This window comes from Pagrus major, chromosome 2 (assembly GCF_040436345.1).
Source record: "Pagrus major chromosome 2, Pma_NU_1.0".
NCBI classification, from domain to species: Eukaryota; Metazoa; Chordata; class Actinopteri; order Spariformes; family Sparidae; genus Pagrus; species Pagrus major.
The window spans coordinates 10,159,387-10,185,647 of NC_133216.1; the positions used below are offsets into that span (position 1 = coordinate 10,159,387).

The 26,261-nt window shown below is 41.3% G+C and overlaps 1 protein-coding gene across 1 annotated transcript in view; it reads left to right on the forward strand.

Annotated features, from left to right (window-relative positions):
* pitpnm3 (PITPNM family member 3) overlaps nucleotides 1–26,261 on the forward strand; it is an 85,614-nt gene that overhangs the window by 15,961 nt on the left and 43,392 nt on the right. The window contains exons 2-3 of the mRNA XM_073488596.1: nucleotides 1,585–1,680; nucleotides 14,013–14,123. Of these exons, the coding sequence (XP_073344697.1) occupies nucleotides 1,585–1,680; nucleotides 14,013–14,123 (207 nt within the window). The remainder of the gene's footprint in view (nucleotides 1–1,584; nucleotides 1,681–14,012; nucleotides 14,124–26,261) is intronic.

The following is a 26,261-nucleotide window of genomic DNA, read 5'->3' on the forward strand; positions in this document are numbered from 1 at the left end:
AGACGGTATATAAGGGATGCCTGTGCATAAAGGATAAATGCCGCTGTTGGTGAATATGTTGCTGCATAATCAATGCTCACTCAAGTACTAAACTAATCTGTGCCTGAGCCTCCTCACTCAGCATCCAGTGTAGGCCAAGATGACAGGGTTAAAGGCTCTGCGGTGGTTCAGGGATCCCTGAGCCCCTGGATAACAATTTGCTGACGGCCAAAAATCCAGGATGTCATGATTCTCCCTGTCAGCTGCATTTTACAGTGGTAAAATAAAAATCAGATATTATAGGTAAGAGGTTTGTGGCTTAATACGATGACAAGGAGTGATGACGAGTGACAGTGTTGTCAGAAGCTGAACGGTTGAAGTGTCACTGTAAGCCCAAATCTGCATGGTGACAGAAATGAGTGTATCACCAGACAACTTGTTTGTTTCTGGGTACAGTGTCGACAGATAACAAAGAAGCAGCATACAAACAGAAATAATGAATTGGTGTGTTATCGGCAGTGTTGGGTAGCGTTACTTTTTTAAAATGGACATGAAAGAGTGGACTTTTCAAGGGTGATGCCAACACACAAATTTAAAGCCAAACCTCCGGGCGGTATACTGTGTAAATTACAAAACTGATGGATGGAAAGTGTTGAGTATCCCAGGAGGGCAGCATCTCCTCCAGCAAAAAGTCTGTACAGAATATATGAAAATGCATGACAACGTGGACCGTTTTCTGTCAAGAATTGTATGGTGCCATTTGGGCTTTCTGGTTTTATTAAGCATGGCCTAATTCCCATCATTTATATGAAAGTAGCAATTTCCTAAATCTCGCCGGTGGCCACATTGTGTCTAAGCTGTCAAGTCGGGAAGGATGCAGTGGACTCAGACGATGGGAAAATGAACCGTCAAGATTTGGCCCTGGGCCACGACATGGGAGACATCTGGTTCATTACAGCTACAGGAAGAGTTACTTAAGGCTTATCAAAGTCACTGTCCCAGAGAGGAAGAAAACATCTAGGAAACTCAGGGAAACTTTAAATGACATTAAAAGTAACTCAGTATGCCCCGAAATACAACTTCCAGTGGTTTAACTTCACACCACATCACTGTTGGTCGTGGTTAGAGCTGCAACATCTGTTTTGCAAAACACTGCTTTCAACCTGATGTGAGGTCACCCTGAACACACACAGTTTAGCAGTAGTGTACTTTTAGAAATCATATGCTGCAGTAGGTTGTTGTTTGCAATGGTTTTATATCTGGGTACTTGAGGTTGAATATTGTCAACAAATGGTTGAGTGCTCTAAATCCTTTTTCATCCCTGCTCTTGTATCAGAAGGTCATAAAAAATGTGCCCGGCTTCCTCGCTGAGACACTTGTGTGTGATGACACCGCTCAAAGGAAAGTCCATTTGGATCTTTATACCTGCTGTGATACTCCAAAGGCCATCTCAACCCACCTGGGGCATTTACGCTTTGCTTTTTTTTTAGGCTATCAACCAAGTGCTTGCTTATCCTTGAGATCTGAGATTAATGGCACGACCCTTGCCTGTCATTCTTCCAGTCTAAAAGCAAAGATGTTCTGACTTTTTTTTCTGACCCACAGGATCATCACGAAAGCACAGCGCCACTCATTGGTGTCTGCAGAACATCGCACAAGAATCAGTCGACAGCTCCGATGAGGAGTTCTTTGATGCCAGAGGTTAGTATTACATTTCATTCCCCCATTTTATCCTGTCTTCACTATGTAGTTTTTCTGTCCCACCGTCAGCAATAGCCTCAGGAATGACCTGCTTTTTGTTCAAGTTACTTGCCCGCCCGTGTGTCTTCATACAGCGATGCCCGATTAGCAGTTTTTTAAAGCACCGTTTATTGTCACATTTTGCCAAGAAACACTTAAAAACCTAAAAATATTCAGTTCACCGCAGTTACGACAAACGGTTTAAACTATTCACTGAGTTGCAGACTATTTCCCGTCAGTTGACTAATTGATTTAATCAAGTTAATGTTCACTTTGAGTAAAAGTGGAAGAACCTCGTCCTTATAAAACTCTTTAAAGTTCACATTATGGGAAGCCCGGTGTTACGGCTTGTTAACTTCCTTGTTCCATGTGGCGAATGAGGGCAGTTACCGTGGGGAAATGTAGGACAAGTGTAATGAATGAATCATGAAAATCCACACACCACAGTTCTGCTCATTACTGTATGTTCTGGTGCGGGGTGGTGTGAGGTAAAGTGCATCTGTGGATCCTTGTAGCGACTTCAGAAGACAGTGTGGTTGCAGAACAAACGAGGGAGGATGGACAACAAATGGATCATTTATTAACTTCCTTCTTTCCTAATTGTTTTAAATTGATTTCACTGTCCACTTTAACTGCAGAGGATCCTTGTAAAATGTATTCAAGATGTCAGACCGACCAGAAATAGACACAGTTGAGAACTGGTTGGGCTGCTAGCCTTTTCACAGTCCCAGAGGGAGTTCATCAGCGAATAAGTGGAATACTTATCCCACCAATTATCCACTCCAAGTGCCTATCCCCCGAGAGAAGCATAGATACTGATCAATTATGTGTTGTTATTATAACGTGTCCTTCTTTTACATTAATTCAGCCAATAGCCAGGGGTGTGACGAGAGTTTCTGGTGTTCAACATTTCTTCATATGATAAAAAAACAGATTGGAGGCCGACTTTAAGAGCTGCGCTATAAAGTCACATTCCCTCCTCTTCTGTCCCTCACTTTAACTTTTGTTTATCTCATTTTCCCTTCACTCCACCTGTATCTATCTTTTCATTCACCTCCCTCCCTTAATTTTGATTTCCCCTCACTCTCTTCCACTCACATATTCTGTTTGGCGAAAACACTCCTAGAAAGCATGAAATATTTATCCTTATCACAGCTTGTCACAGAGCAGAGCCGTGCGACCGAAGTCAAGGCGCCTGTCAAGGAATCACCAGGGGATGAGATAACATGTGCATGCGTTGTGCGCAAACAGATGTATCTCATCATCCTCACACTATCTGCAGCTCGAGAGTCCACACTCAGCAATGAAATATCTAGACTGAGTGTGAAGGAACACAGATGTCCTTTATCTATTTTAATTAAATAGCATGGGAGGAGACTGCAGGAGCAAACAGAAGCAAAGAAATGACCAGATGTTTCCTGTGTGTTTGGTTGTATTACATATTATTTATTACACTGATCAGCTTTCTTGCCAAAAGTCGGACGAGGCGATAGATAATGCTCATGTTTGCACGATAATATGAAGCTACAGTTAGCTTACCGTAGCATAAAGACTAGAAGCAAGGGGAAGGAGCTAGCCTAGCTCTGCACAAATGTAAAAAAAAAGAAATGAAAAACAGTCCTACTGGCGCCAGTGCTCACTATTAGTTAATTATATCTCATTTGTTTAATCCACACACGTTGTGGTTTTACAGACTTCCGTTGAGACTCCAGGAAGTCACTGCGCACAGCCAAAAAGTATTCAGGACATGTCTGGACACCCACATGAAACCACAAACTGTTTCACACTTTGGTTGTTGTATAGTGTGTCACATTGAGAGCTTTAGAGGTGCTGTTAGGCAGATTTCTTTACCGTCAGACGGAGCCAGTGTAGCTGTTTGCCCCTGTTTTCTGTCATTTTGCTAAGCTAAGCTAAAATGCTGCTTGCTGAAGCTTCACAATCAAATGTGTATTGCACTTGGTTTGTTGCAGCCACTATCCATGTGATGTTATTGTGTTTCAGTTACGAATTACGAAAATGAAAGATGATCTTTCATTTCAGGTTTTTATTTTCCTGTTTTTAATTGGCTCATTATTTTCTGGCTTCTGTTCTGAGACCAAACATTTCACATCTCACATCATTCTGTTATCTCTCAGTGACGCACAACATTTGAAGGACTTTGTGGCAGGCCAGTGTTGCTGAGGTCTTGGGTTGTGAAAAACCTTGCATTATCCTTTCAAGCTGAATGAAAACTTGGCTGTTCCAGTCCTCAGAGAGGCTTCATTACAGCAGGGGTGACATTAAAAGATGACATATAACAAAGCTGGTTTAATTTTGTACAAACAAGAGGAGAAGGTGTTGGGCTGTTTTTTTTTTCTTCTGGCGGTTGCAGTGTGACTTTATTGTCTGTGGTCAGAGGGAAAGTGGAGCTCGGTCTTTCCAAAAAGGCAACAGGGAAAGTTATTCCAAACATAAACATATGCTCGAAGGATGCCTCCCTTAAAAGGGAAACCAGAACAAGGTCATAAAAGGGTTGTTGAAATTATGGCTCGCTACAGTCGCTTGTTAACTTTAACTCTCAATCCAGCTGCTTTCATCTGGTCTGGAGGGTTTTTATGTCCACCAGGCACGCTGGATAGATGTTTTCTTTATCCTGAAGTAATGTCAGCTTTTAATAGAAAAGCAAAAGTGAAAGATTTCGTCTGCAGAATGATTGAGGGGGGTGTTTGTCATATTATAGGCCTACCACTCAAACCATCACAATAAGCTTGGGGGAGTTTTATTTATGTGGTTATGATGAATGCTTTCATCCACACTGTGGAGCCCAGTGGACTCAGAATAACCACGAAAATGTATGAAGACTGTCAGGAATTTGCTCGGTTTTCTGTTAAAAAGATGAGCCGGGCTGTTATTGTTTCTCTCTTTTTTATGCTGCTTCTTACCATTTTTCTTGTCTCTCTATATATCATTTTGCATCTACAGGAGCGAACCCTGCAGGCAATAGATTTGGGATTTGAATTTTGATGTTTAGAAAAGACTATATTTCGATTCTCTTTATGTCACTTGGCCAGTGGCCGGCAAGGTAGTGCTGATGACAAATGCAGTCCACAATTATTTGATATTTTCTTCTGTTGTTCCTCTGTAATCCAGCTGATTGGATTAGAAATTAAACAACGAACACGAGGTGTAAGAGATGACTGTTATCCACGAGGATGTCTTCGTATATTAACAATCATATTAAATCAACAATATAAGATGAATCACCCTTTTTTTATGTAATTTGCCCCAGAAATTTTAGGAGAATGCAGCAGCACAGTGATCTTAAATATGAAGACAAAGCAACCAGGTAGTTATTTTATTCAAGGTTCAAGATTAATTTAATCAGATCGCCAGTCCAACACAAGATTGCACTACAAAATGTAGTGTTGAGGAAAGAAGCTGCTGCATAAATGTTATTTCCTAACCGATTGTGTCTCACTTCTTGAGGAACTGGACTGAAAGCAAAGCAAGAAGTGAAAATGGCGGTGGTACACATCACACGCCCCAACCATAACCAACTGTACAAGACTGTTCCTTAAATAATAGCTATGATGCAAGCTATGATTTAGAGAAGAAAGTATTAAAAAAATACAAAATAAAATGAAGGTAAATTGACTTTTTTTTTTGCAGTTTTCCTTATCTGAATCAAGGTAATAAGTTGTATGCTAGTACAGCTGTACAGCTTGTTTAACCCTTCAAGGCAAATTTGTGATTTAGACAAATAAAATTCAGTTCAGTCATACAGAAAATAATTCTGAGCACTAGACACCAGACTTTTGTCACAATGTATTCACAGATGGTGAAATATTACCAATGTAAATCTGACTGTCAGAGAGAGAAGCAGATAAAAAATTCATCATCATCTGTGTGTGTTGTTTCTGATGAGAACTGAGACCGAGGTTCAGTTTCCGTCAGTCGCTGTTGTCGTGTGTCAGCCAGTGTTTGTGTGACAAGGTGTGGAGCCAGCACAGCTGTTGGCTGGATGGTCTGATGCTGTCATCTCTGTTGATCAACTCCTCTGACATCCGCACAGCTGCCACTGGCAGAGCCCCCAGTCGTCGTCACAGCCCCCCTCGAGCTGCAGGCAGCGATGATGAAAACAGAAGTGTATCACAGGCCGCTGTCAGAGCAGAGAGTCTCAGACCGACATGCAGACGCACAGAAAGATCAAAGTGAAGATATCGAGTGGCCTCTTGACCCCGTCCACCTCTGGCGTCACCTCTACTGTTGAACAGAAAATGTTCATTTCTCACCAGAGGCAGGTGAAGCTCAAGTTTATCTACAATCCAGACACAGGAGCACTCAAATGTGAGTGTTCAAATGAAAGGAAGGAGATAAGAAGACATTTGAAGCTCATGTCGAAAGAAGAAAAGCAAAATCCAAAGCAATCTTCTCATGAAAAGGTCACGTTTTTCATTCTATTGCTTCATTCATGAAATATACTTATCTCCTATGGGGTCGCTTGAAGCTGTCAGTGTAGTTTTACTATATAATACAGGCTCTTTAACCACTTACTGCGAAGAGAGCCATGCATTTATTTTCTTTGATGTTGCTTCTCCGCAAAAACACCTTTTACTGAATAATTTGTGCTCACTTTAATATTACTGGGTCTTCTCAGTGTGATCATATAGTTCACTCTGCCAATAGCACCATCTCATCATCATCATCTTGTTGAAAAAGCTTAACGGGATTCAAGACTGAATTTTAAATATTTGCTTAACAAGATGAAACAGACAGAAAAATGTGGGTTTGTTTTGAGGATCAGGGTCAGTTTTAATATTTATGAGATGTGAAGACAATATTTAAATTTCTGTAGCCTTTTTGTGTTTGTTTTTGAAAATCTGATGGATAAAAAGCTCCAGAGAATGACATTTCTTGATAATTTAGTCCCGATGCTGGAATAAAATTCTGCTCATTAACTGTTTCAGTGTGTCAGATTAGGATCACAGTGCAAAAGAGGTGTTTCAGGAGTACAGAACGTTCTGTGTCGTGTCCTCTCGTAAACGTTTATGTGTGCACAGGATCTTGCAGCAAAGTGTTCCAGCTCTTTCACGGCTGCTCATACCACCTTTTTGCACCAGGTATTTATGCGTAATTGCTTTCACTTCCTCTTTTTTTTTTTTTTACCGCATATAAAGAGTCTCCTCTCATGCGTGTGAAACCACGAGAGTTTAAAACGCTTAATTTTTTTCATCAGGCCCTGTGTGTGCGCCCTCAGGCTGCTCGAGCGAATGCCAACTTAATCGTCGCTTGTTTATTGATGTGAGCCGTTGACAAATTTGCTGTGTGTTAATCCAGATTTGTTATTTGATGACATGAATTCAAATAATGAGGCGAATTGACAAATTGAGCCTGAAAGGAAATTCACGGTGTTGGCCGCTCCCGCAGTTTGACGCCATAATAAATTGCCACAGGAGGTAAACCATGTTTGTATGCAAGCAGGACATCTATTTGTTATGAGGCTGCCAGCTCATTATATTGCTGTATTCCACTCTGCACTGATTGTGGATGCAAACTGCGGTGACTTTGTTTTGCCAGATGGAAAACCAAGTCTCTTGACAAGAGTTATTAATGAAGGTCAGAATAATTATAAAACTTGCTGGTACATCTAAACAGTATATGCACATGGTTACTAGTAAACTGAATCTGACCACACAGGAATAATTTGACATTTTGGGGGGGGAAAAAATGTTCTTGCCAAGAGTTGGATGAGATCCCACTATCATGTTTCTCCGGTCAATATGAAGCTACAGCCAGCACCTGCTTCACTTCCTTAGCAATGGTGGGATGTGCTCACTTTGCATATTTAAAGCCTGGCAGAATAATGATGAACCAGCTGTAGCCATGAAAGACAGGAACACAAGGATTTTCATTAGTCATGCCTGGAAAAAACAAAGGCGTGTGTGACCATCTTTAATATCACCGAAGGACAGAAATGATTTAGTTTGGAGATGGGTTTTAATCACAGGAAACAAGCTGGAACGAGTCTCTTGACCTGCTCTTCAGAAGAAAGAATGGAGTCAAATATGACCCCCAGGTTTCTGTTGCATAGGGAGCTGAGGAACCCAGCTGATGTTTCAGCTTCACGGTTGCACAATGTGGACCAATTTGTAAAACTACGTTGTTATTGTTTAGCTGCAAGAAGTTTTGCTGCATCTGCTGTTTGATTTCGGTTGAACAATAATGCAGTGGTGTAAGGCTATTAGGGTCATGATGGACCAATGGACTCATGGTTGGTTGGTTTGTTCGCATGATGACACAAAAACTGCTAAATGCATTTCCAAGAAACTTGGATGGAGGATGAGTCTCTGCCCAGAATAGACCACATTAGCTTTTGGTTGGATCTGGATGAAGGTAAAGATCCAGGAATGTTTTTCTTACATACTAATTCATGGATCGTTATGAAAAAAAATCAGGCGTATTTAGATGGCTGGTATCTGCGAGTGAGTACAGTTTGATGCAGATTAAACAACACGATGGAGATTACGTTTTATATTGTACCAGTACACTGCATAAGTGCTTATCAGAGAGAGAAGGTCGTGCAGCTGGCGCAGTTTTGTAGAACATGGAAGACATTTAAGTAATCAGTGTTTTATTATGAACATGCAAATGAATTTTTATTGAAGAAAGGTTACAAAAATGTTTGTGTATGCTGCCATTATATCATTATAGAAAACTGGAATTGGCAGATCAGTTTTTTTTTTTAAATTGGAAATTGGAATCAGCCAAAAAATTGCATTCGGTGCATCTCAGCCTCGAATGTATCGAAGGTCACTGATGTCAAGAAGAACTAACATGGAGCAGAGAACTGAATCTACATACTTGCTACGAGGTCACTTAAAGGAGAGATAGTTAACTAATTAAACACATTTCTTCTGAAACCTTTGATTAAAAATGGCACTTTAGAAATAGGTTTATAGTTGACTGAATTGACGCAATCAAGGTTTGATTTTTTGTTCATTCAAGGGGGTTGTGCAACAGCGCTTTTGAGACCGAAAGTAAAGTTTCCAGTGACTCATGAGCTGTTGAGAACAGTGACAATAGAGGGACCCACAGTGTCGTGACTCTTTAGGAAAACGTATTGGGATTACGTCTTGAGAACATGTTGTAGACTTCATTGCTGTTGTTGTTTTGTAAGAGAGATTGGTTCAATGTGAAAAGCTGGTCCTCACAAAGATAGCAAAGCAAATAGCCTTACACACTTCTTATTCCACATTGATTTTGTTTGTGTGAGCTGTTGGTGAGAGAACGACAGTGTGTTCATCAGCGTGTGTAAAGTAATCCAGTCCATCCGCTCGCCTGTCTTCGTTTCACCTTAATCTCACATCTGTGTGACAGGTCCGAGGACGAGCAAATGGGAGATGAATTCTGTCTTGTTTTTGTCTATTTTTGTTGCATGTTTCATGGATAGATTCATCAGCCGGTGTATTTACTCAACCTTCCCGTATCTTCACTTCGTCCTGGAAAGAGACTTTGTTTTCATGCTTGTTTTTTGTTTAACAAGTTATCTCATAAAGTTACGAGCGGAGGCAGATTTAATGTTGTGGATCGGTCGACTTTGGACCCGAGAACAGTTGATTAGATTCTGGCAAAAATCCAGATCTTGCATTTCTTAGACAAGTGTTGTTTTTTAAGAATTATGCTGCCTTCACGTCCTGGTGGTAAAGTGCAAAGTCCAGGTCCTCCGAGACTAAACATGAATTGATTTATGCAGCATTTTATTGGGAAATCAAACCAAGATGATGTAAATGTAAGCTAGCTGGGAATCTGCCCAATTTTGTGCTTAAGGAGTGCAGAAAAAGACCTCCTGCTTGCACCAAACACCTCCCGCAGTGGATTTGAGCCACTGCAAACCAGACATTTGCCATTCTGAACCAGTCCCCGCAGGTGGTGATTTCACTGATTACGTCTTTCTCTCTGGTTGAAGGTTTGTTGATCAGTGAAATCGGCTGCTGCAGTGTGTGATTTTAAAGAGATTATTTGCTGAACAGCATCTGAAAGACACAGACACAGAATATACAGTTTATTTGTGGGAACATAAAAGACTTTAATGATTCTCGTAGAGCGGGTATGGAGTGAATACAGATAGGAGTTTAGTAGAAGACAAAGGTTTATAAAAATAGCTAAGAACATTACAGTTTTATTAACAATACAAAGTAAACAGCATACATATGTGTAATTACTGTATAGAGATTCTTACGTGAAGTGCTGCGGCTTGCAAAAGCACATTATAAAAAGAGAATTGAATAGCCAACTGAACTATAATCCATCAGTAACAGAATAGCTTTCAGTGTTGCCAAGTGTCCCCTATTGACCAGGCTGTAGAAACAGAGGGGCACTGTAGAGGAAAATGACTGGATGCAAAAGCATGTATAGAGAAGACAAGACACAATAGTTCATACTGAGCCAACATACAGCTTGAAACAACACAAACAAGATGCATAAAAGGTAAAACAACAAACAAAAAATGCCAACGTATAAACCACACAAAGGCAGTAAGTTAAAATGAATTGTGTGGTTTTCAAATTTAAACATGTCTGTAAAGAACAATGAAGATAAATGTAATTTTTTGTTTTGTTTAAAATATAACAGGATAAGTGAGATCTTTCACCTGCTGGTGGTTCTTGAGGAAATGTCAAGGGATCACCAAAGTCAGTATGATTCATCCTCTGAGGACCATGAATATATGCACCAAATGTCATGGGAATTCATCCAATAGCTGTTGAGATATTTCAGTCTGGACCAAAGTGGTGGTCTGAATGATTAACATCCCATGAAGCTGTTCTAACTTTACTAAATATACATGTTTAACTACGTGTGTGCCTTTCTTCCATGCCATGTAAGCACTGGGATGAATACTTAAAGAATGAAATAATGAGTACTCGTCTTTGTAACATTTCTTATTCACTTTTTAAAATCCGATTACAGCTGTTTTGTCTGCTAGTGAGCTACACTCGTGCTGTTTCAATGCCATCCATCATCGGTAGCCTACTTACCTGACAGACTCATTCTGTTTATGTCATTTTACAGGATAATCCCCAAAGCAATCTCATTTTCGTAGTGCGTCATCGGAAGTTGAACGGGTCCAGAATAAAGCCAGAAGTAGTATTTTTGGCAATTCCACTGCTGCAACTAATGCATGATGATGAGATCAAGAAATTGATAGAAAAATTAGAGCGGTGGAGGTCGGGCGAGGCAGTTTGGTCATCGTTTAACAATCATGGCATCTCTTCCTCTATCTTCTACCCTGACACTTACTCACCGTGAGCTGACAGGTTGAAGGATGTTTCTAAATCTCTCCTCTCTCCCTCGGGGCTGATGGCTGCAGGCACATCTCGCACTTCTGTTTCTCTTTTTGCCTCTTGTTCAAATCGGATTTTGCTTTCCTCTCCTCAAGCAGCAGATGTGCCAGCTTCAATTGGTTTATTCGCTTGATTATTTGTGCCTTTCATTTGTCTGTGTTGCACCTGATATCTGCAGATTGACAGGTGTTAGTGGAGGTATTTTTTTATTCAGCTGAAACACATTCTGCCTCTCAGAGGAGCTTCTGTTTTGGCTGCGAGCATCTCTGCTCAGCTCTTCCCTGCAGGAGATGATTCAGTAACCTGCATTTTCCAGATTTGGCGTAAAGACTGCTTTGCATTCTCCCCCTGTCCAAACACAGGCTTTCTTACATCCTGCCACGCTTTGTTCTGATCCAATATGCATCTCTCTGCGAGAGGCTCTTTCTCGCCGCTCTCTATTTTCCCTGCATATTTGAATCTGCGAGTGTAATGTCCATGCATCATTTTATTCTGCTCAGTATTGTATGACCAGAGGGGAGAGAGGGCACCGAAGGGGGTGAGGGAGTCGGAGCAGATAGCGAAAGACAAACTGTGACCAGTAGAGCGGCCGCTGTGTGATCCAAATAGACAGGCTGTGTAGACCTGCGTCAGAGTCTTTCAGAGCTGCCAGGCGGGAATGTGAAAGAGGGGAGAGAGCTCTGTCAGGTTGAGGATTTTCTTCCTGCATGACTCATCCTGTCTTTGGCTGTCTTGGATGAAACTCTGTGACCAGAAGACAACTGTGTTGGTCATGCTGAACCACACAGCACACCTGGCTTGTCTTTGTGGTTGAAAAATTTCATTTTCTCCACTACAAGAAAACTTGCCATTGACTGTGACATAGTGGTCTTCCACGTGGGGGTAAAGACCTCTGCACAGACTTAATTGAGGTGCTGCTGGGAATGACAGGAGATCTCTCACTGTGTGTGTACGAGGCAGCAGGTAAAGGACCCAAATGCAACCGGGCAGACAGGAACAGTTCATTAATTGAAACAGTACCCACTGAGCAAAAAAATATCCAAAAGTGGTGCTTCAGAATGACATTACAGAAGTTCAACCTTTTTGCCTCAACCTCTGTCGCCTGCATGAGGCATTTGAACGAGTAAGTAGGATCGAGACCGTCATGAACGGTTGGCTTTACCAGTCACCACTGGTCTCTCTGGAGGCTTTCTTCACAACCAGTTTGACTGTTCATGTTTGGTGCCTAGAAGAACCTGTATGTTAGTGATCTCACCATATTAAGAAATATCTCCCCACTTTGGACACCATTATGTCATCCATCATGTACCCAGTACCATTGCATCATTCTTACTGCACATAATATTTTCTTATCTGCATGGGAGCTGAGCACATTTCATACCAGTTACCACTGACACCATCACCTCTCTTCTTACACACCCATATTTCCATCATAACCCCTTATCCGTCACTTCTCACCAAAATCATCCAGCAGCAGGTAGTGTGGATGAAAATGTAACAGTACTTCTCATGGAGGATGATGCAGTAATTCAGACTAAAAAATACCTAGAAGTCCATCTTAATAAACATGTTACACTGCTGTCTTTTGGGTCTATTTAGTCCAGTTAAACATCATTAAAGCCAGATTTGCATTTTTATTGCACAGCTTGCAAGTGTTGGCAGACACAGCACAATAGCTATTCCATTTGTGTTCAGCCATGTGAAAGATATGTGTTTACTAGACTCCTGTTGTTTGCCATGTTGTTGGCCGTCATGTGGCAGTTTTTGTTTACTTCACATGCCGCACATTAAGCTGTCCGTTCCTCTTGGCATAAACAGCATGTGCCGTTCGCTGAGCCAAAGCCACACCCGACAGGCACCGATCTGATCTGTGTTGGTAAGGTATGCATTCTGGCGTCTGTAAGTGTTACTCTCTTCAAATGTTTATTTGTCTTATGAATTGGAGATGTCTGTTATAGTTTTGCACAGTGGAATGGCAGTGGCTATTCCCTTTTGTGGCTGTGCTGGGGCCGCAGGTTGAGGATAGCTGATCCAACAAACTGATCTGAGCGGCCAGTGATATTATCGGGGTGGAGCTGGACCTCCGGTGGTGAAAGGAGGATGCTGGCCAAGCTATGTGGCATCTTGTACAATGTCTCCCACCGAAGCACAGGAGCACATTCAGTGAAAGACTAATTCAACCGAGGTGCACAACGGAGCGCCAGAGGAAGTCGTTCCTGCCTGTGGCCATCAGAATTTTTAACTCATCCCTCAGAGTGTATCACTCTCTGAGTCAACAGACTGGACCTTGTTTACTCTGCAATGTCATGCAGTATTCTGCTGTTCTTGTTGTTGCATTCATTTATACTGTTAACCATTATTTCATATTACAGAAATATATATACAAAGTTGTCACATATTATAGTTTTATGTCCATATTTTGTTTAGTTATTTTTATGTTAAGTACTTAATTTTTTCTTACACATTATATATTTTATTCTTACATATAAGAATGTTTTATCTTTCCCTGTTTAAATCTTGTTTATATCTGCAGTGTGATATTTTTTATCATAGAAGGAGCGACTGTAACGTACACAATTTCCCACACAGGGATCAATAAAGTATTTCTGGTTCTGATTATATCTGACGTGAACTTGCATTGGGGGAATTTGAACCTGCTGGATTCTCTGCTAATCAGTGCCTGGTCATTAAAGTTACACCCGATGGCAATCAAGCACAGAGTGAATCTGAATCTCGTCGTTTTTAATGTAAAGCTCTGATGAAATCTTATCCGGATGTGCGTTTGAATATTGATTTTTGTTGCCCACTGTGTAAAGTAGTTTATTGTTTTGAACTTCAAGAACAATGGGTCACCATATTATTGACACGCGGGGTGAAGAATGGGACTCTGTCTTTGGTGCACTGTCTGACTCCTTTTTGTGTGTGTGTGTGTGTGTGTGTGTGTGTGTGTGTGTGTGTGTGTGTGTGTCCCAGCAGATGTGATGGAGGGGAAGAGCGCCATTCTGCTGGGCATGAGTCAGTGGAACTCAAATGACCTGGTGGAGCAGATTGAAACTCTGGGACACATGGAGGACCAGTCACATGGTACACACACACACACACACACACACACACACACACACACACACACACACACACACACACACACACACACACACACACACACACACGAGAATTTATAATCACTCTCACGCTCTCATAAACACGATGAGGTGTGTGTTTTGCTTGCTCACACGTCCATAATGAAGGTTCAAATTGTCTGCAATGAGTCTTTCACTGACTGATGATAATGGAGGTCTGCAGATGGACTGTAGCGTCTATTTAAAGGTGCATTTAGTCATTTTTTACCACTCGGGGGTAGAAACAGTGAAAAAACTATACTGATTTCAGACTATGCTGACTCATTAGCCATGCTAATATAAAAAGTGTCACACATGGCAGGTTTCACATCAAATAGTTAAAATAAAAAGGACTTGTAAACATTTAGTTATTGATGTTTTGGATGAGCATGAATAAACATATTCACACACTATGTGAATATACTCGCAAGCAGGAGATAAACGTAAGGGTGACTGAGGTCTAACATGCAGATTCGTGATGTGTTTCCAGCTCAGTACTCCTTCTTGGCACTCGTCGATGCCCGAGGAAGAGCACCGAGCTCGAAACATGATGTGCTCGTCCTTCTTTGTGCTCTGCTCTGTCTGTGCCGCAGTGTATTTATGCGCATCTAAAGCATCACTTGAAATAAAATTCACTTTTTTCCAGCAAAGAGGTTCCAATCTTTTTCACTACTCTTCAAGGGTACCATCAAAATTCGAACAAAACCTGACAGGACTACAAATGTGTTGAACACAGACATGTGTGGATGTTCAGCTTCCTTTTGCTCTGTGTTCTTGACCAATCCAAGAAATGAGTTAATGAGGCACAGATGAAGCAAACATGGGAACATTTTCTTCCCTGCTCAATGAACAGATTTTCCTCCTTCCTTCCTTTCTTTGTAGTTTAATGTCTACCCTCCCTTAATGCTGTCACATCAAGGCCCTGAAGACTAACGTGGCAACTGCTGTTCTCTATTTTTGCCTGAGCCGCAGATCGAAAAACATTTCTTGATCCTGCCTTCAAGAAAAAACTTCTCTCTTAATTCAGTAAAATCAACAATGTCTACATCTGCTGTGTTTGTGTGTTGTTGGTAGAATCATCCAAAACAATACAACCGACTGTGCAGAGGAGCAGAAATATTTGTGAACCAGGACTATCATGTTTCAGCAGGTTTCTATGTGAGTCATCAACACAGACTTTAAACGATGTGATTCTTTTAATGAAGTCTTCCGGTGAGGTGGTTATTGAATTATGAAAGTCTCTGGTGTGATTTTTCAACCCCAGTAACTGAATCACACATCGCCCAGGGACTCAACAGCACAGTTTTGTTCAGACACAATAAGAAAAGTTGAGTTTGTGCCTTCGCAGATCATGAATCAGAGCTGGGATTCATGCAGAACGCTGCGTTTTAATAGAATAGTTGAACTCCCACAGCACCGGGTTTCATGTGAGAGAAAATTCAGTTAGATTCAGAGTAGATTTTTAACTTCACTCTCCATTATGGTTTTAGGTCATTCTGTGCAAAACGTCCATTTTTCTGTCCCTGGCCTTTACAGAGAAACTACACCCGAACACTTGAGACTTAAATTGCTACTTCTTTTTACCTATTTCCTGCAGAACTATGAAGAAATTACATGGTTAAGTCCACAGTCTCTTTTCAGTTGTAAGAAAATGTCGCATTTATCTCAAGATTTCATATGAAGCTTTTAGTAGACGTCACAAAGTAGAATACAAATGGATTTAATTACATGATTTAGTGGGTTTTACATGATTGACAGCATGGGGTTTGATGCACTTTAGGAGCCATTTTGTTCGATGAATATTGTCACTGGTGTTACTGTCATTGGGGTTACTTCCTTATGGGTAACACCAGTTTAAAAAAAAAAGTCATTAAGCTTTCTTTTATCTGTAGTCAAAGAGTCAATGAGTCATCGAACAGTGTTAGAAAAATAACTCAATTTTCACACATTTTGCGCTTCCAAAAGTGGATGTTTCTGTAGAATGAGTCTTTTAGGGTTGTGAAGGTTAAGTGTTAGTGATCAACATACCTTAAACTTACAGTTTGCAAAATGGGGAGGACCCTAACACAAAACACCACAGGCAGGCAGGCAGGTTAAGAAACAAAAAGCGAGTTTTGATAATGTTAGCTGAAGTGCAAAAATGTAAAAATGCAGGCAACAACACTGACATAAAAACAGGCTGGGGAAAATCCAAAAGACTAAAGAGAGATACAAAAACTAAATGAAGTACAAACCAAGAATAAGAATTGCAAAAAATGCAAGGGCAGAAAACATGAGGAGCAAACACAGTCACACCGGGAACAAAACAGATGAGCTGACAAAGAGAGTAAAAGACACTTAAGAGAGGGAAGACTTATATGAGACAGCTGAAACTAATCTGGCAATCAAAAGAGATGGGGAAAACACAAAGGCAGGAAGTGGAAAGTAAAACATGAAACATGAGGATAAATTTACCAAAATAAAACAGTAAACAACTGAACCAAAAAAACAAACCATGACAGTAACGGTACACAGAAGTCATGGTTTGGTACGAGTTCAGCATAATGGGACAAAAAGCCACAAAAAGTCCCAAATGCATAGTGCTAGGTTTCTTTTTTATTGTTGTCCAACAGACAGTGGTGCAAGTTACAGTTTCTTCCACCTACTTCCACTCGAGATAGGTACAGCCTGTACGCATTAAGCAGTCAACAGTCTCACATAGATCCTATTTTTGTGCAGGGAAACAAATGTAAATGTGATGTAAATGCCAAATGCTTTCTTCTTTCTTCTCTAAATGCCAGTTGCAATCTGGTTTCACATCTAGAGGCTTAAAAATAGCAGCGAGAAAGTTGTTGAGCTGTTTTCGCCTCATTCAGGTGATTGACCAACGCAATTGGCAGAATGAATGTTAGTATGTTTCTGCAAAACCGTAGAGAGGCTAAAACTGGATGTTTATTTTATTTATCTTCTTCTTTTTAAAAAAAATGATGATTACATAAAATCTAAGGGATACACCTGCATCCACCTGCATCCACAAAAAATGAATAATTACATAAACATTTTAGGAAGGAAGAAAAAAAAAGTTTCTGTTTCTCTCTTGTCACAATGCTGTGCTTATGGTCTGCTTAGGTTGAGGCAAAAAAAACCAAACACTTGGTTTATTGGGTTGGGAAATCATCATGGTTTGACTTAAAATACCTGTTTTGATCGCTACCATCACAGATGGAGTTCCTGTGAAAAGCCAATTTGTTGCCACAGACACCGCTGGAAATGTCTCCAGATGTCATTAAAAATATCCAGCGATGTGATTCAAACTGCGGTCGTCCGTTTGGCAGCCTTGTAGAGTTGAAATAACGCCACCACCTTCCTGTCCACCTCCTGCTATGACAGGTGGCTAATAAGCTTATTACACCCTTACCATACTGTATACAGAAATAAAGATTCATATCAGGGTTTTTAAGCTATTTAGCTTCCTCATTTTTTCTGTCATCAGCCAAATCTTGAACCTCCACAAAACAAATAGAAGAAAATCAATGATTATAACATTGTTTCACAAAATATTGTGCTTTACAGCTCCTTTGTCTTCCTAATCCTCATAGCATGGCACATGGTCTCTGGTTTTGTTTACTGATAAATGGAGCACCTCTCGTCGTTAAAGGTCAGCTCTGAGATTTGACAAACTGGAGCGGACGCTTTTAATCACTGCGATTCAGTGAGCGTGTAGTCCGGACCGGTCCTGCAGAGATGAAAGAACCTGCTCCTGCAGGGATGCTGTACTAAGTCGTGTGGCGATAACTGAGGAAGTGGGTACATTGTGAATATTTAAAACCCCCACACACCCCATGAACAGACCGCTCACAAAAGCTGTAATGACCTGTGAAGTGTTCCACTGCAGCAGCAGTACAAGTCAGAGTTATTGTAGTGCTCCAGAATAATGTTTACAGCAGCTGCGCCTGTCAAAATAAAGGAAACAACAGTTTTTCATGAACAAAACGCAAAGAGCTGCCCCATTTGTTAAAGGACGGATTTAGATTCCTTCTTGTCTGTCTTAAAGCATTTTATTGTTGTCAACAAATCCCAACATCAACACTGAATCAATCCTACAGTACTAACGAAAATACAGAATATCACCGCTCCTATTCTTTAAAACACTACTAAGATGTCATGTGTACGTCAAAGATGTCTCTGCAATCAGCCTCAGATAGACATTTCAAGTGTGTGTCTTCTAAAATTATGATGTTTGTAGTATAAAAGTGTGTCCCTGGACACTGTTTTGTTGCAAAGGCGCAGCGGGGAGATACCTATTGGCTGGCACTTGAAAGTTTGTTGCCAAGATAAAAATACAGTAATAAACCCATGTACGACTGCCAGGAGAAACAGTTGATTCAGCTAACTGAGTTATGTGTGAACTTGAGAACGCCTTTTATAATATAATGTGAAATCTCACTGAGACTAGAGTGAAGAAAAGAGATATTAACTGTTTTAATATAGAGCCTATCTGGTGTGTGAATATTGTATTAATACGTTTAGATAAATCCAAACCTATCCTGGAAACTGTCCTGTGAACTCATGAATCTAGCATCGTTAGTTGAAGTGGCTATCATCTTTTCATTTGTACTGTACATGTAATAAGGTACTTACAATATTGACATTTCTGCAAAACGCGTAGGGCTGCTCGATTATGGCAAAAATCATAATCACGATTATTTTGATTGATATTGTAATCACGATTATTAAAGACGATTATTCATTGATTTGAGAACAAGCATTTATTGAACTTTTAACTCTGGTATTTCTTTTACCACGATAAGTTTGAACTGAAAAACAAGAAAAATGCAAATAAATAAGAAAAATATATTAATAAAATGAATTAAATAATATGTAAAAATAAAAAAACATAGGTCCGTTGTGGTGGCAAAATATAATGCTGTTGACACTTCTCTTGCAACTTTTCCGTGACATTCGTCATAAAGGGCAGGCAGCGCAATTCTGCTGAAATGGTGACGTGATGGCAACACTTACTACCGCTTGTCCAATGTGTTAATCAGTTTATTGAACCCCGGCTCGCTAACGGTGTTGATAGGGCACATGTCTTTGGCAATCATGTATGTGACGGCATCCGTTATTTCTTCATGCCTGCGGGAGCTGGGTGGATATGCCGTGGCATTGTAAAGTGTGTCCTTAATCGAGAACGGTGTGGCGGCGGCAGGAGTCGAGGAGCTTTCATTTGTTTTGTTCCTTCACTGCTTGGTCATGTATTACTCTGTGTGTGGACTTTAAATGGTTAAATAAATTGGTCGTGTTCCCTTGAGGTGCAGACACGGTCGCGTGACATATCTTGCACAATATCTTCGTTTGTTCCGAGTCAGACTCCTCGAAACCGAAGTGTTTCAACACCACAGAATTCGCTGGATCTTTCTTCCCGACCAAAGGCTCCTTTCTGCCATCGTCTACCGTCTTCTACACATTTTTTCCAAACACCCACTGGCAACACACACCGGCGTGGCTGAAAGCGAAACTGTTCAGGCGGGGTCGGGGCAGAGCGGAGTGCACAGGTGGAGATGGAAGGGTTCGCTGCATTTACCACACAAGACACGGCGTGCGGCAGAATGATCGTTTTATTACGATTATCTTGTTTTCATGATCGAGGGAAGCCAAAATCGAAATCGAAATCAAAATTCAATTAATCGCCCAGCCCTAAAAACGCGTCATTTCACGTTCATGTTTATTACCTGACTTTCATGACAGGAGGAGTTAAGGCCGTGATAGTGGGTCCAGTCTGCGTTTCGACACTGGTTAGTTTTAAGAAGACCTCGGGACATTTTCCAGCTGTGTTTGTGGCGACAAAAAAACAATACTTTTGACGTGAAGTCGGGCCATCTCCAGCTGTGTTTGCGGAAACTAAACCACATGTTTTTTTCACTAGACCTCGGGGGATCTTCAGATGTGCTTGTGGTGACACAAACAGGTATTTTAAGCCAAAACTTGATGCTGTCCTAACCCTAACAGAGTGGTTTTTATGCCTAAACCTAACCAGAGCATAAGAACAGCATTGTCACAGGACAAAAACTGAAAATTGTACCAAAAAAACCTATTAACTTATCTGTGGTTTTGCAGAAACATACCTTGCCAACATTTATTCTGACGATTGTGTTGTGACTACTGGTATATGAGTGGGTTCACTCATAGTGAGGAACCCACAGATAATTAGCACCTGTCTAGCAACTCTCAGCTCATTGTTTTGGCTTTACGACCCAAAACTTGTCATAGCAGGCAGCTGTTCTTAGCTAAAAAGCTCTTAAATTCAACAACACACTACCTGCTGGGCACCAAACAGCAGACAGACACAGTTAGTGACTGTAGCCGGTGAACATAAAGTAGCACATAGCAGCTAATGAGCCACATATTTCCCTCAGGAGTTGGTGGAGACATAAACAGAGTTATACGGTGCATTTTGGACTAACATCGATCACGTAAACACAACTCCAAATGAATACAAATGTTTTGCTTTTGTCAGTGGCATGTTCACAGCTTGTTTTGGCTGCCCCTCAAGTGTCCAAAAAAACAAAACAACCCTGTTATTGCAGGTTTAAGGAGGATGTAAATGAATCACTCCCATTTGTGAATGAAAGTGGCTGTTTGTCAGCTTTAAGTAGGCACACTTGAAGCAAAATTAAATCGAAGACCAATTTAAAAACACACATCGCAAAGCACACAGCGAGGTGGCAAAAGAGAGCCGCTGATTGGATAGGACCGGAGGGTGATGTGGTTGGTAGCTTCCTGCAGCCGCTGTCGTTAGTTACTCTTACTCTCTTGGCTCCTGCATCAGATGTCATATCTTAAAAAAAACAAACCAAGGGCCTTCTCTGAACGCCATTCCTACAATTAATGACAGGGTGTCTGGTGCTGGAGCGGCACATCAGTGGTGCTCGAGAAGTTAAGTACACTCAGTGCCCATTGAAAAAAATAACCCTGCCATAGAGGGCTGGGGATATGTTACCTTAAATGGAGTGTGTTATGTATAAGGTGTCTGTAGGGGTTTGAAGCCGGTGTTTACGCAGAGTGGGAGCCGCCGGAGCGAGACGTTATTACGTAGCCATGCGGCGTGTCTTCTTTAAAACTGTATGTGCCCTCAGTTGCTTCAGACTGACACCCGCTGAGGCCATCTCTCTTTATCTTGTATCATGTATGAAAACATCACGAGTAGGCCGGCCTGGTCTTCTTTATGAAACAGACAGTGCGGCAAAGATTAGACGCTCCTACAGTAATGTAATCAATGTGAAGCTGCGTCTCGTACAGCAGGTGCTTTCCATTTCAATCACACCGCACGACTCAGACGGCAAAGCGTGTGTGCAAACACTGCTAATACCGCATGAATTTGTTTTCCAGCAAACCTATCATCAAACCTGACTTCAGACTCAGACTGGGAATGTTTGTTCCAGTGCACGTTTAATCTCACACACTGCTGCTGAGGATTTTACTCGACTGTCTTAAGTTCAATGGCGTTCTTCCTCTCTGTGTCTCAAGTCACCCAAAATAGAAACACTCCCCACAAACACAGTGCTGCATACAAATGTGCATATGCCTGCTGCCTGCTGAGGTTCTGCCTTGTTTGTTTGTTTACATCCTACACTCTTGGGGGCACAGGGATATTAAAAGACATATATTTAGCTGAGCTAAAGCTGGGCATAGCAACAACAAAAACAACAGCAAAAAAAAAGAGTAGCTGAAGTCATCTGGGAATCCAGAAACAGATCGCTCATGGAGGTGCAGATATTCTCAAATAAGTTCAAGAAACGTGAAGAGAACAGGGTGATGTTTTAAAGCCATTGTGTTGCAAGGAGACAGAGTGTGTTCAACAAGTTTGACCAGCAATTTGATTTTAGTTCATCACAGACATTTTCTCAGTATAAGCGAATATGCCGAGCAGCAAATTTATGTTGTTGCCATTATATTCTGGTGCATTTAATGCCTTTATTAGAGAGTGATAGCGGGCAGGTGACATGAAATGTGGAAGAGAGAGATGCACTAAAGGTGTGCAGGTGGATTTGAGCTGGATGTTGGAGTTCATGGTCTGTGTCACAGGGACGTTTGAGGGTAATTTAGAAAAGTGTCGCCATTACGTTTATCCACAAGAGAGCCCTGACAGATGTGTTTTTAACTGCAAAATGTCTGCTCTGTATGTATGATATGTTGTCACAACCGATTTAATCAAGATTATTTTAATTTTAGGCCACCTGTGGGCAGCACAACAAGTTGTAAACACACTATTTACATATTATCACCTTTTAAAATTGATATGATAAACACCCATTTAAACATCTTGCATGGACCAACATAATCATCCAGGTGTTTCTGCCCACATACTGATGGTAAGTCCAAAATTTACTCTCTGTTTAGCTCTGTGTTTATGCTCTTTAGCAGCTAAATGCTCCACTGTGTTCACCAGCTAGTCGCTCACTTAGTTGCTAAAGTTGCTCAGGTGGCGTACACTGACCTCATACAGTTTTTTAGTTGGAAACATCTGCCTGCTGTGGCTGAAAACGATCCTGCTGAACACGGTGAAAATGAACTAAAAAATCTGACTCACCAGATGTTAGTGTTTTATTATTCCCTGGCGTCATGGGGAAACAACAAAAGCAACAATAACAACCCCTAAGCCTGCAGCCTACACACTGAGAATGGTTAACATTAGGTGATGCATCATTAATTGAAAAATACTGATCATTAAACTTTCAAATATGTCAGAATTGACCTTTAAAAATCCAGTAGCATGTGGGTGTTAGTACATCTGTGGAGCTTGGAGCCTCTATTTTGTCCCTAAATGGGTCTGAACTGTGTGAAAACTGTTGTGAGTCACAAATAACCAAAACAGCTAGAGCTATTGCAATTTGCTTACTGACCTCATTGCTTATGATTTACCATTTTTGGTTGATAATAAAAGGTGTAGAAGAAGACAGGATCAGACTGCGGTGTTGTGCAGGTCAGTACAGTGGGTGTCTGGATTTCTCTCAGTCTCTTCAGCAGCCGAGCGGTGACATCCACTACCCTTTGATCACACATATTTGTCAGTTCCTCGAATGCGTCTCGGGGTTTATAACCTCTCTCCCTTTGCTCTCCATTATTCCTTTACTCGCTCTTGTTCTCCTCAGCTTCTCCAGCCATCCATTTCCCCCTGGCCTCTCTTCACCTCATCATGTTCATATATTTCTCCCTCTCTGTCTTCCTTCATTCATGACTCCAGAAGCCACGGGGGCGACTGTAAACAGTTTTGGTCCCTATAGAGGCAACTGTGATGGAAACCTCAATGACGGAGAGCGATGCCCGGAGCACAACTGCCCCTTATTTTCCACTGTATTCTTCTTCTTCTTTGTCTCTGCTCAGTCACGTCCTGTGATCAGCCACCGCTTCAACATCTTTCAGGCTCTCCATCTGTTCGCTCTGCAAACACTCTTATCTAGTATGTTTATTCTGTGCTCTTTTCATCACCATCTTTTCCACTTCATTCAATGACCGATGCTGTATAATGTAGTCAAACCTGAAATAGCCACGTTACATAACTGATTACGGATGATAAACAAAAACTCTGACTTGGCTGCTCTCTTGGTGTGTTGCTGCCAAGCCGGGATAACATTAGCTAAAATGGCTACGTCAGTTTGGAGATGGAGGAGATGACTAAGTGATAAGCCCTGCCAAAAACAACCCAACACAGACCTTTTTTTATTCTAGCACCATAATATATGGTGGGAATATAATTCAACCTAAAGTGCCCCGAAGAGAAATATATTTCAGTGAATGGGAGAATGATTTTCCATTTTCTATGGAGCACCACAGCTCTCTCTTCTACATGCACCCTGTAGCTCTATTCAGAAACACACGCAGAGAGAGGGAGTGACGGGAAACATAAATCTAAGGTCTCATCTGTATTCTGCCCACCGCCTCCCCCGTGGTCATTTTTAGCACAAGATGCTTGCATCGGCACAGTCGCCCTGTCACTTAAATCACCATTAAATTAATGTTTTCTCTTTTTTTTTTTATCCTGTTGGAAAACAAAACAGCTCGGAGAGGCTGGAAGCTGCAAAGACAAAAGCAATTTCTCTGCAGAATTTTAATGGAAGATGGCAAACAAGAAAGAAGGTGCGGTGAGGTGATGATTACAAGTGACTGACCTTAAAGGGACAGTTCACGTCTACTTTTTCTCCAACCTGTAGTGCTATTCTTCCATCTAGATTATTTTGGTGTGAGTTGCAGAGTTTTGGAGATATCAGCCATAGAGATGTCTGCCTTCTCTTGAATATAGTCGAACTAGATGGCACTCGACATGTGATGCTCAAAGCACCAAAAAAATGCAATTTGAAAAACTTAACAGCGATGTGTCATAGTTTGAGTTTGGGGTTTTATTTTGAAGTTCTGCCTCTCGTGTCGTGTTTAGCTTTTCATTTCCTCCCTTTGTGTGATTTCCCGTCTTTTTTTCTGTGTTCACCTGTGTCCTCTTAGTGGACGACAGGGCTTGTGTCGAATGTAAACATCGGTTGCGTCCTCCTCAGCTAAGCTGTAACGTTAGCTTGCTGGGTTAGCTTATCTAACTAGCCTCTTGTCCATGAGTAGATGCATGTTTCCGTCCGTGCGAAGAGGCAGTCGGTGGGCATAGTCTGGTAGCTCCGAGCGTCACACGTCAAGTCCCATCTAGTTCTGTTATAGTCAAGAGAAGGCAGATGCCTTTATGACTGATATCTCTAAAACTAAGCAGCTGACACCAAAACAATCCAGATGGATAAATAGCACTACAGGTCAGAGGAAAAATATCCATTTTTGATTTTGGGGTCAACTGTCCCTTTAAGACTCAGCTCTCCATGTCAGAAGTATCGTTCTGCCTCACCTCTTGTTTTTACAGCCTCCTTAGCTGTAATTGTACCTTTGTCAGTAGATGCTCTTTCCCCAGTTTGTCTGTATTTCTGTTGTCAGTCTGTGTCCGTTTGTATCGTCTATCTTTCGATGTGTGGTTACATGTGCATTTGTCTAAAAGGATATGAAGTAAGGATTGCTGTGTGATCGCACGTCGAGAACACATAATCACACCTAAACAACAGTGTCGCCGCCTGGAGCTCCAGAGAGAATGGGCTGGGGAGGAGGGGAGAGAATGAGGGAGGAGGAGGAGGTGGAGGAGGAGAGACTGTATGAAATGAAAAAGAACAAACCCGTGCAGAACACTGTCACTCTCAGCTCCGCATAGATTTCTCCTGCTGATGGTTAACACTTTCCTTGACCCGTTAGAAATGTTGATTGAACGTTCTTGTCTGTGTCAACTAGAGATGGGTCAACACCACTTAAACTCTTCAGTTATACACTATAAATTACTGAGTACTGTATGGTATGTTTCTTCACGTGTTATCCTTACAACTGCGAATCATGCCCACAATTAGTCACCCCACCTGGAAGACTGAGCCCTCGTCTATTGTGGCGTTTTTAACTGTATGAATCATTTTGTCTCTATTAAAGCCATAGATATACTTGCTTTTAACTAAGCATACGCGTGCACAAGATGTCTCGTGATCCTTTTTGCACATCTTTAGAAATTAATGCTGGGCTTTTGCAAGATGCTTTTGTGTTTTGCAAAAAAAATGGTGAGGGCCCAAATGCAAACATAGAGGCAGGCAGGAAGACATTAAAAAAAGCAAGCTTTAATGGAAGGAAAAAATCGAAGCGACGCACTAAACTGAAGACAAACCAGAAGCCAAAGAACAAAGCAGCAACACAGAGGATACACAAGGACAGGGGAACAGGCACGGGAACACAGGAGATGCAGACGAACTGACAAAGACTGAGACAAAGACAGACGTAAATACACAACGACTAATACACACACATACACACAAATAAAACACAGGTGTACACAGAGAATGGGCAGAAAAAGGACAAAGATAGGAAGTGGAAAGTCACAACAAGACACATGAGATGACAAAAAACTGGAAATGACAAGTGGATTCCTCCAGTAACACACAAAGCTCATCGGCAAGCATGCAAACAATTCTGCCCAATATGCTGCCAATTGTGTACGTGAATGTGTGGTTAAAAAGCACATACAGTATATCTTCAGCCTAAGCTGAGAATGTGCCTTTCTTGT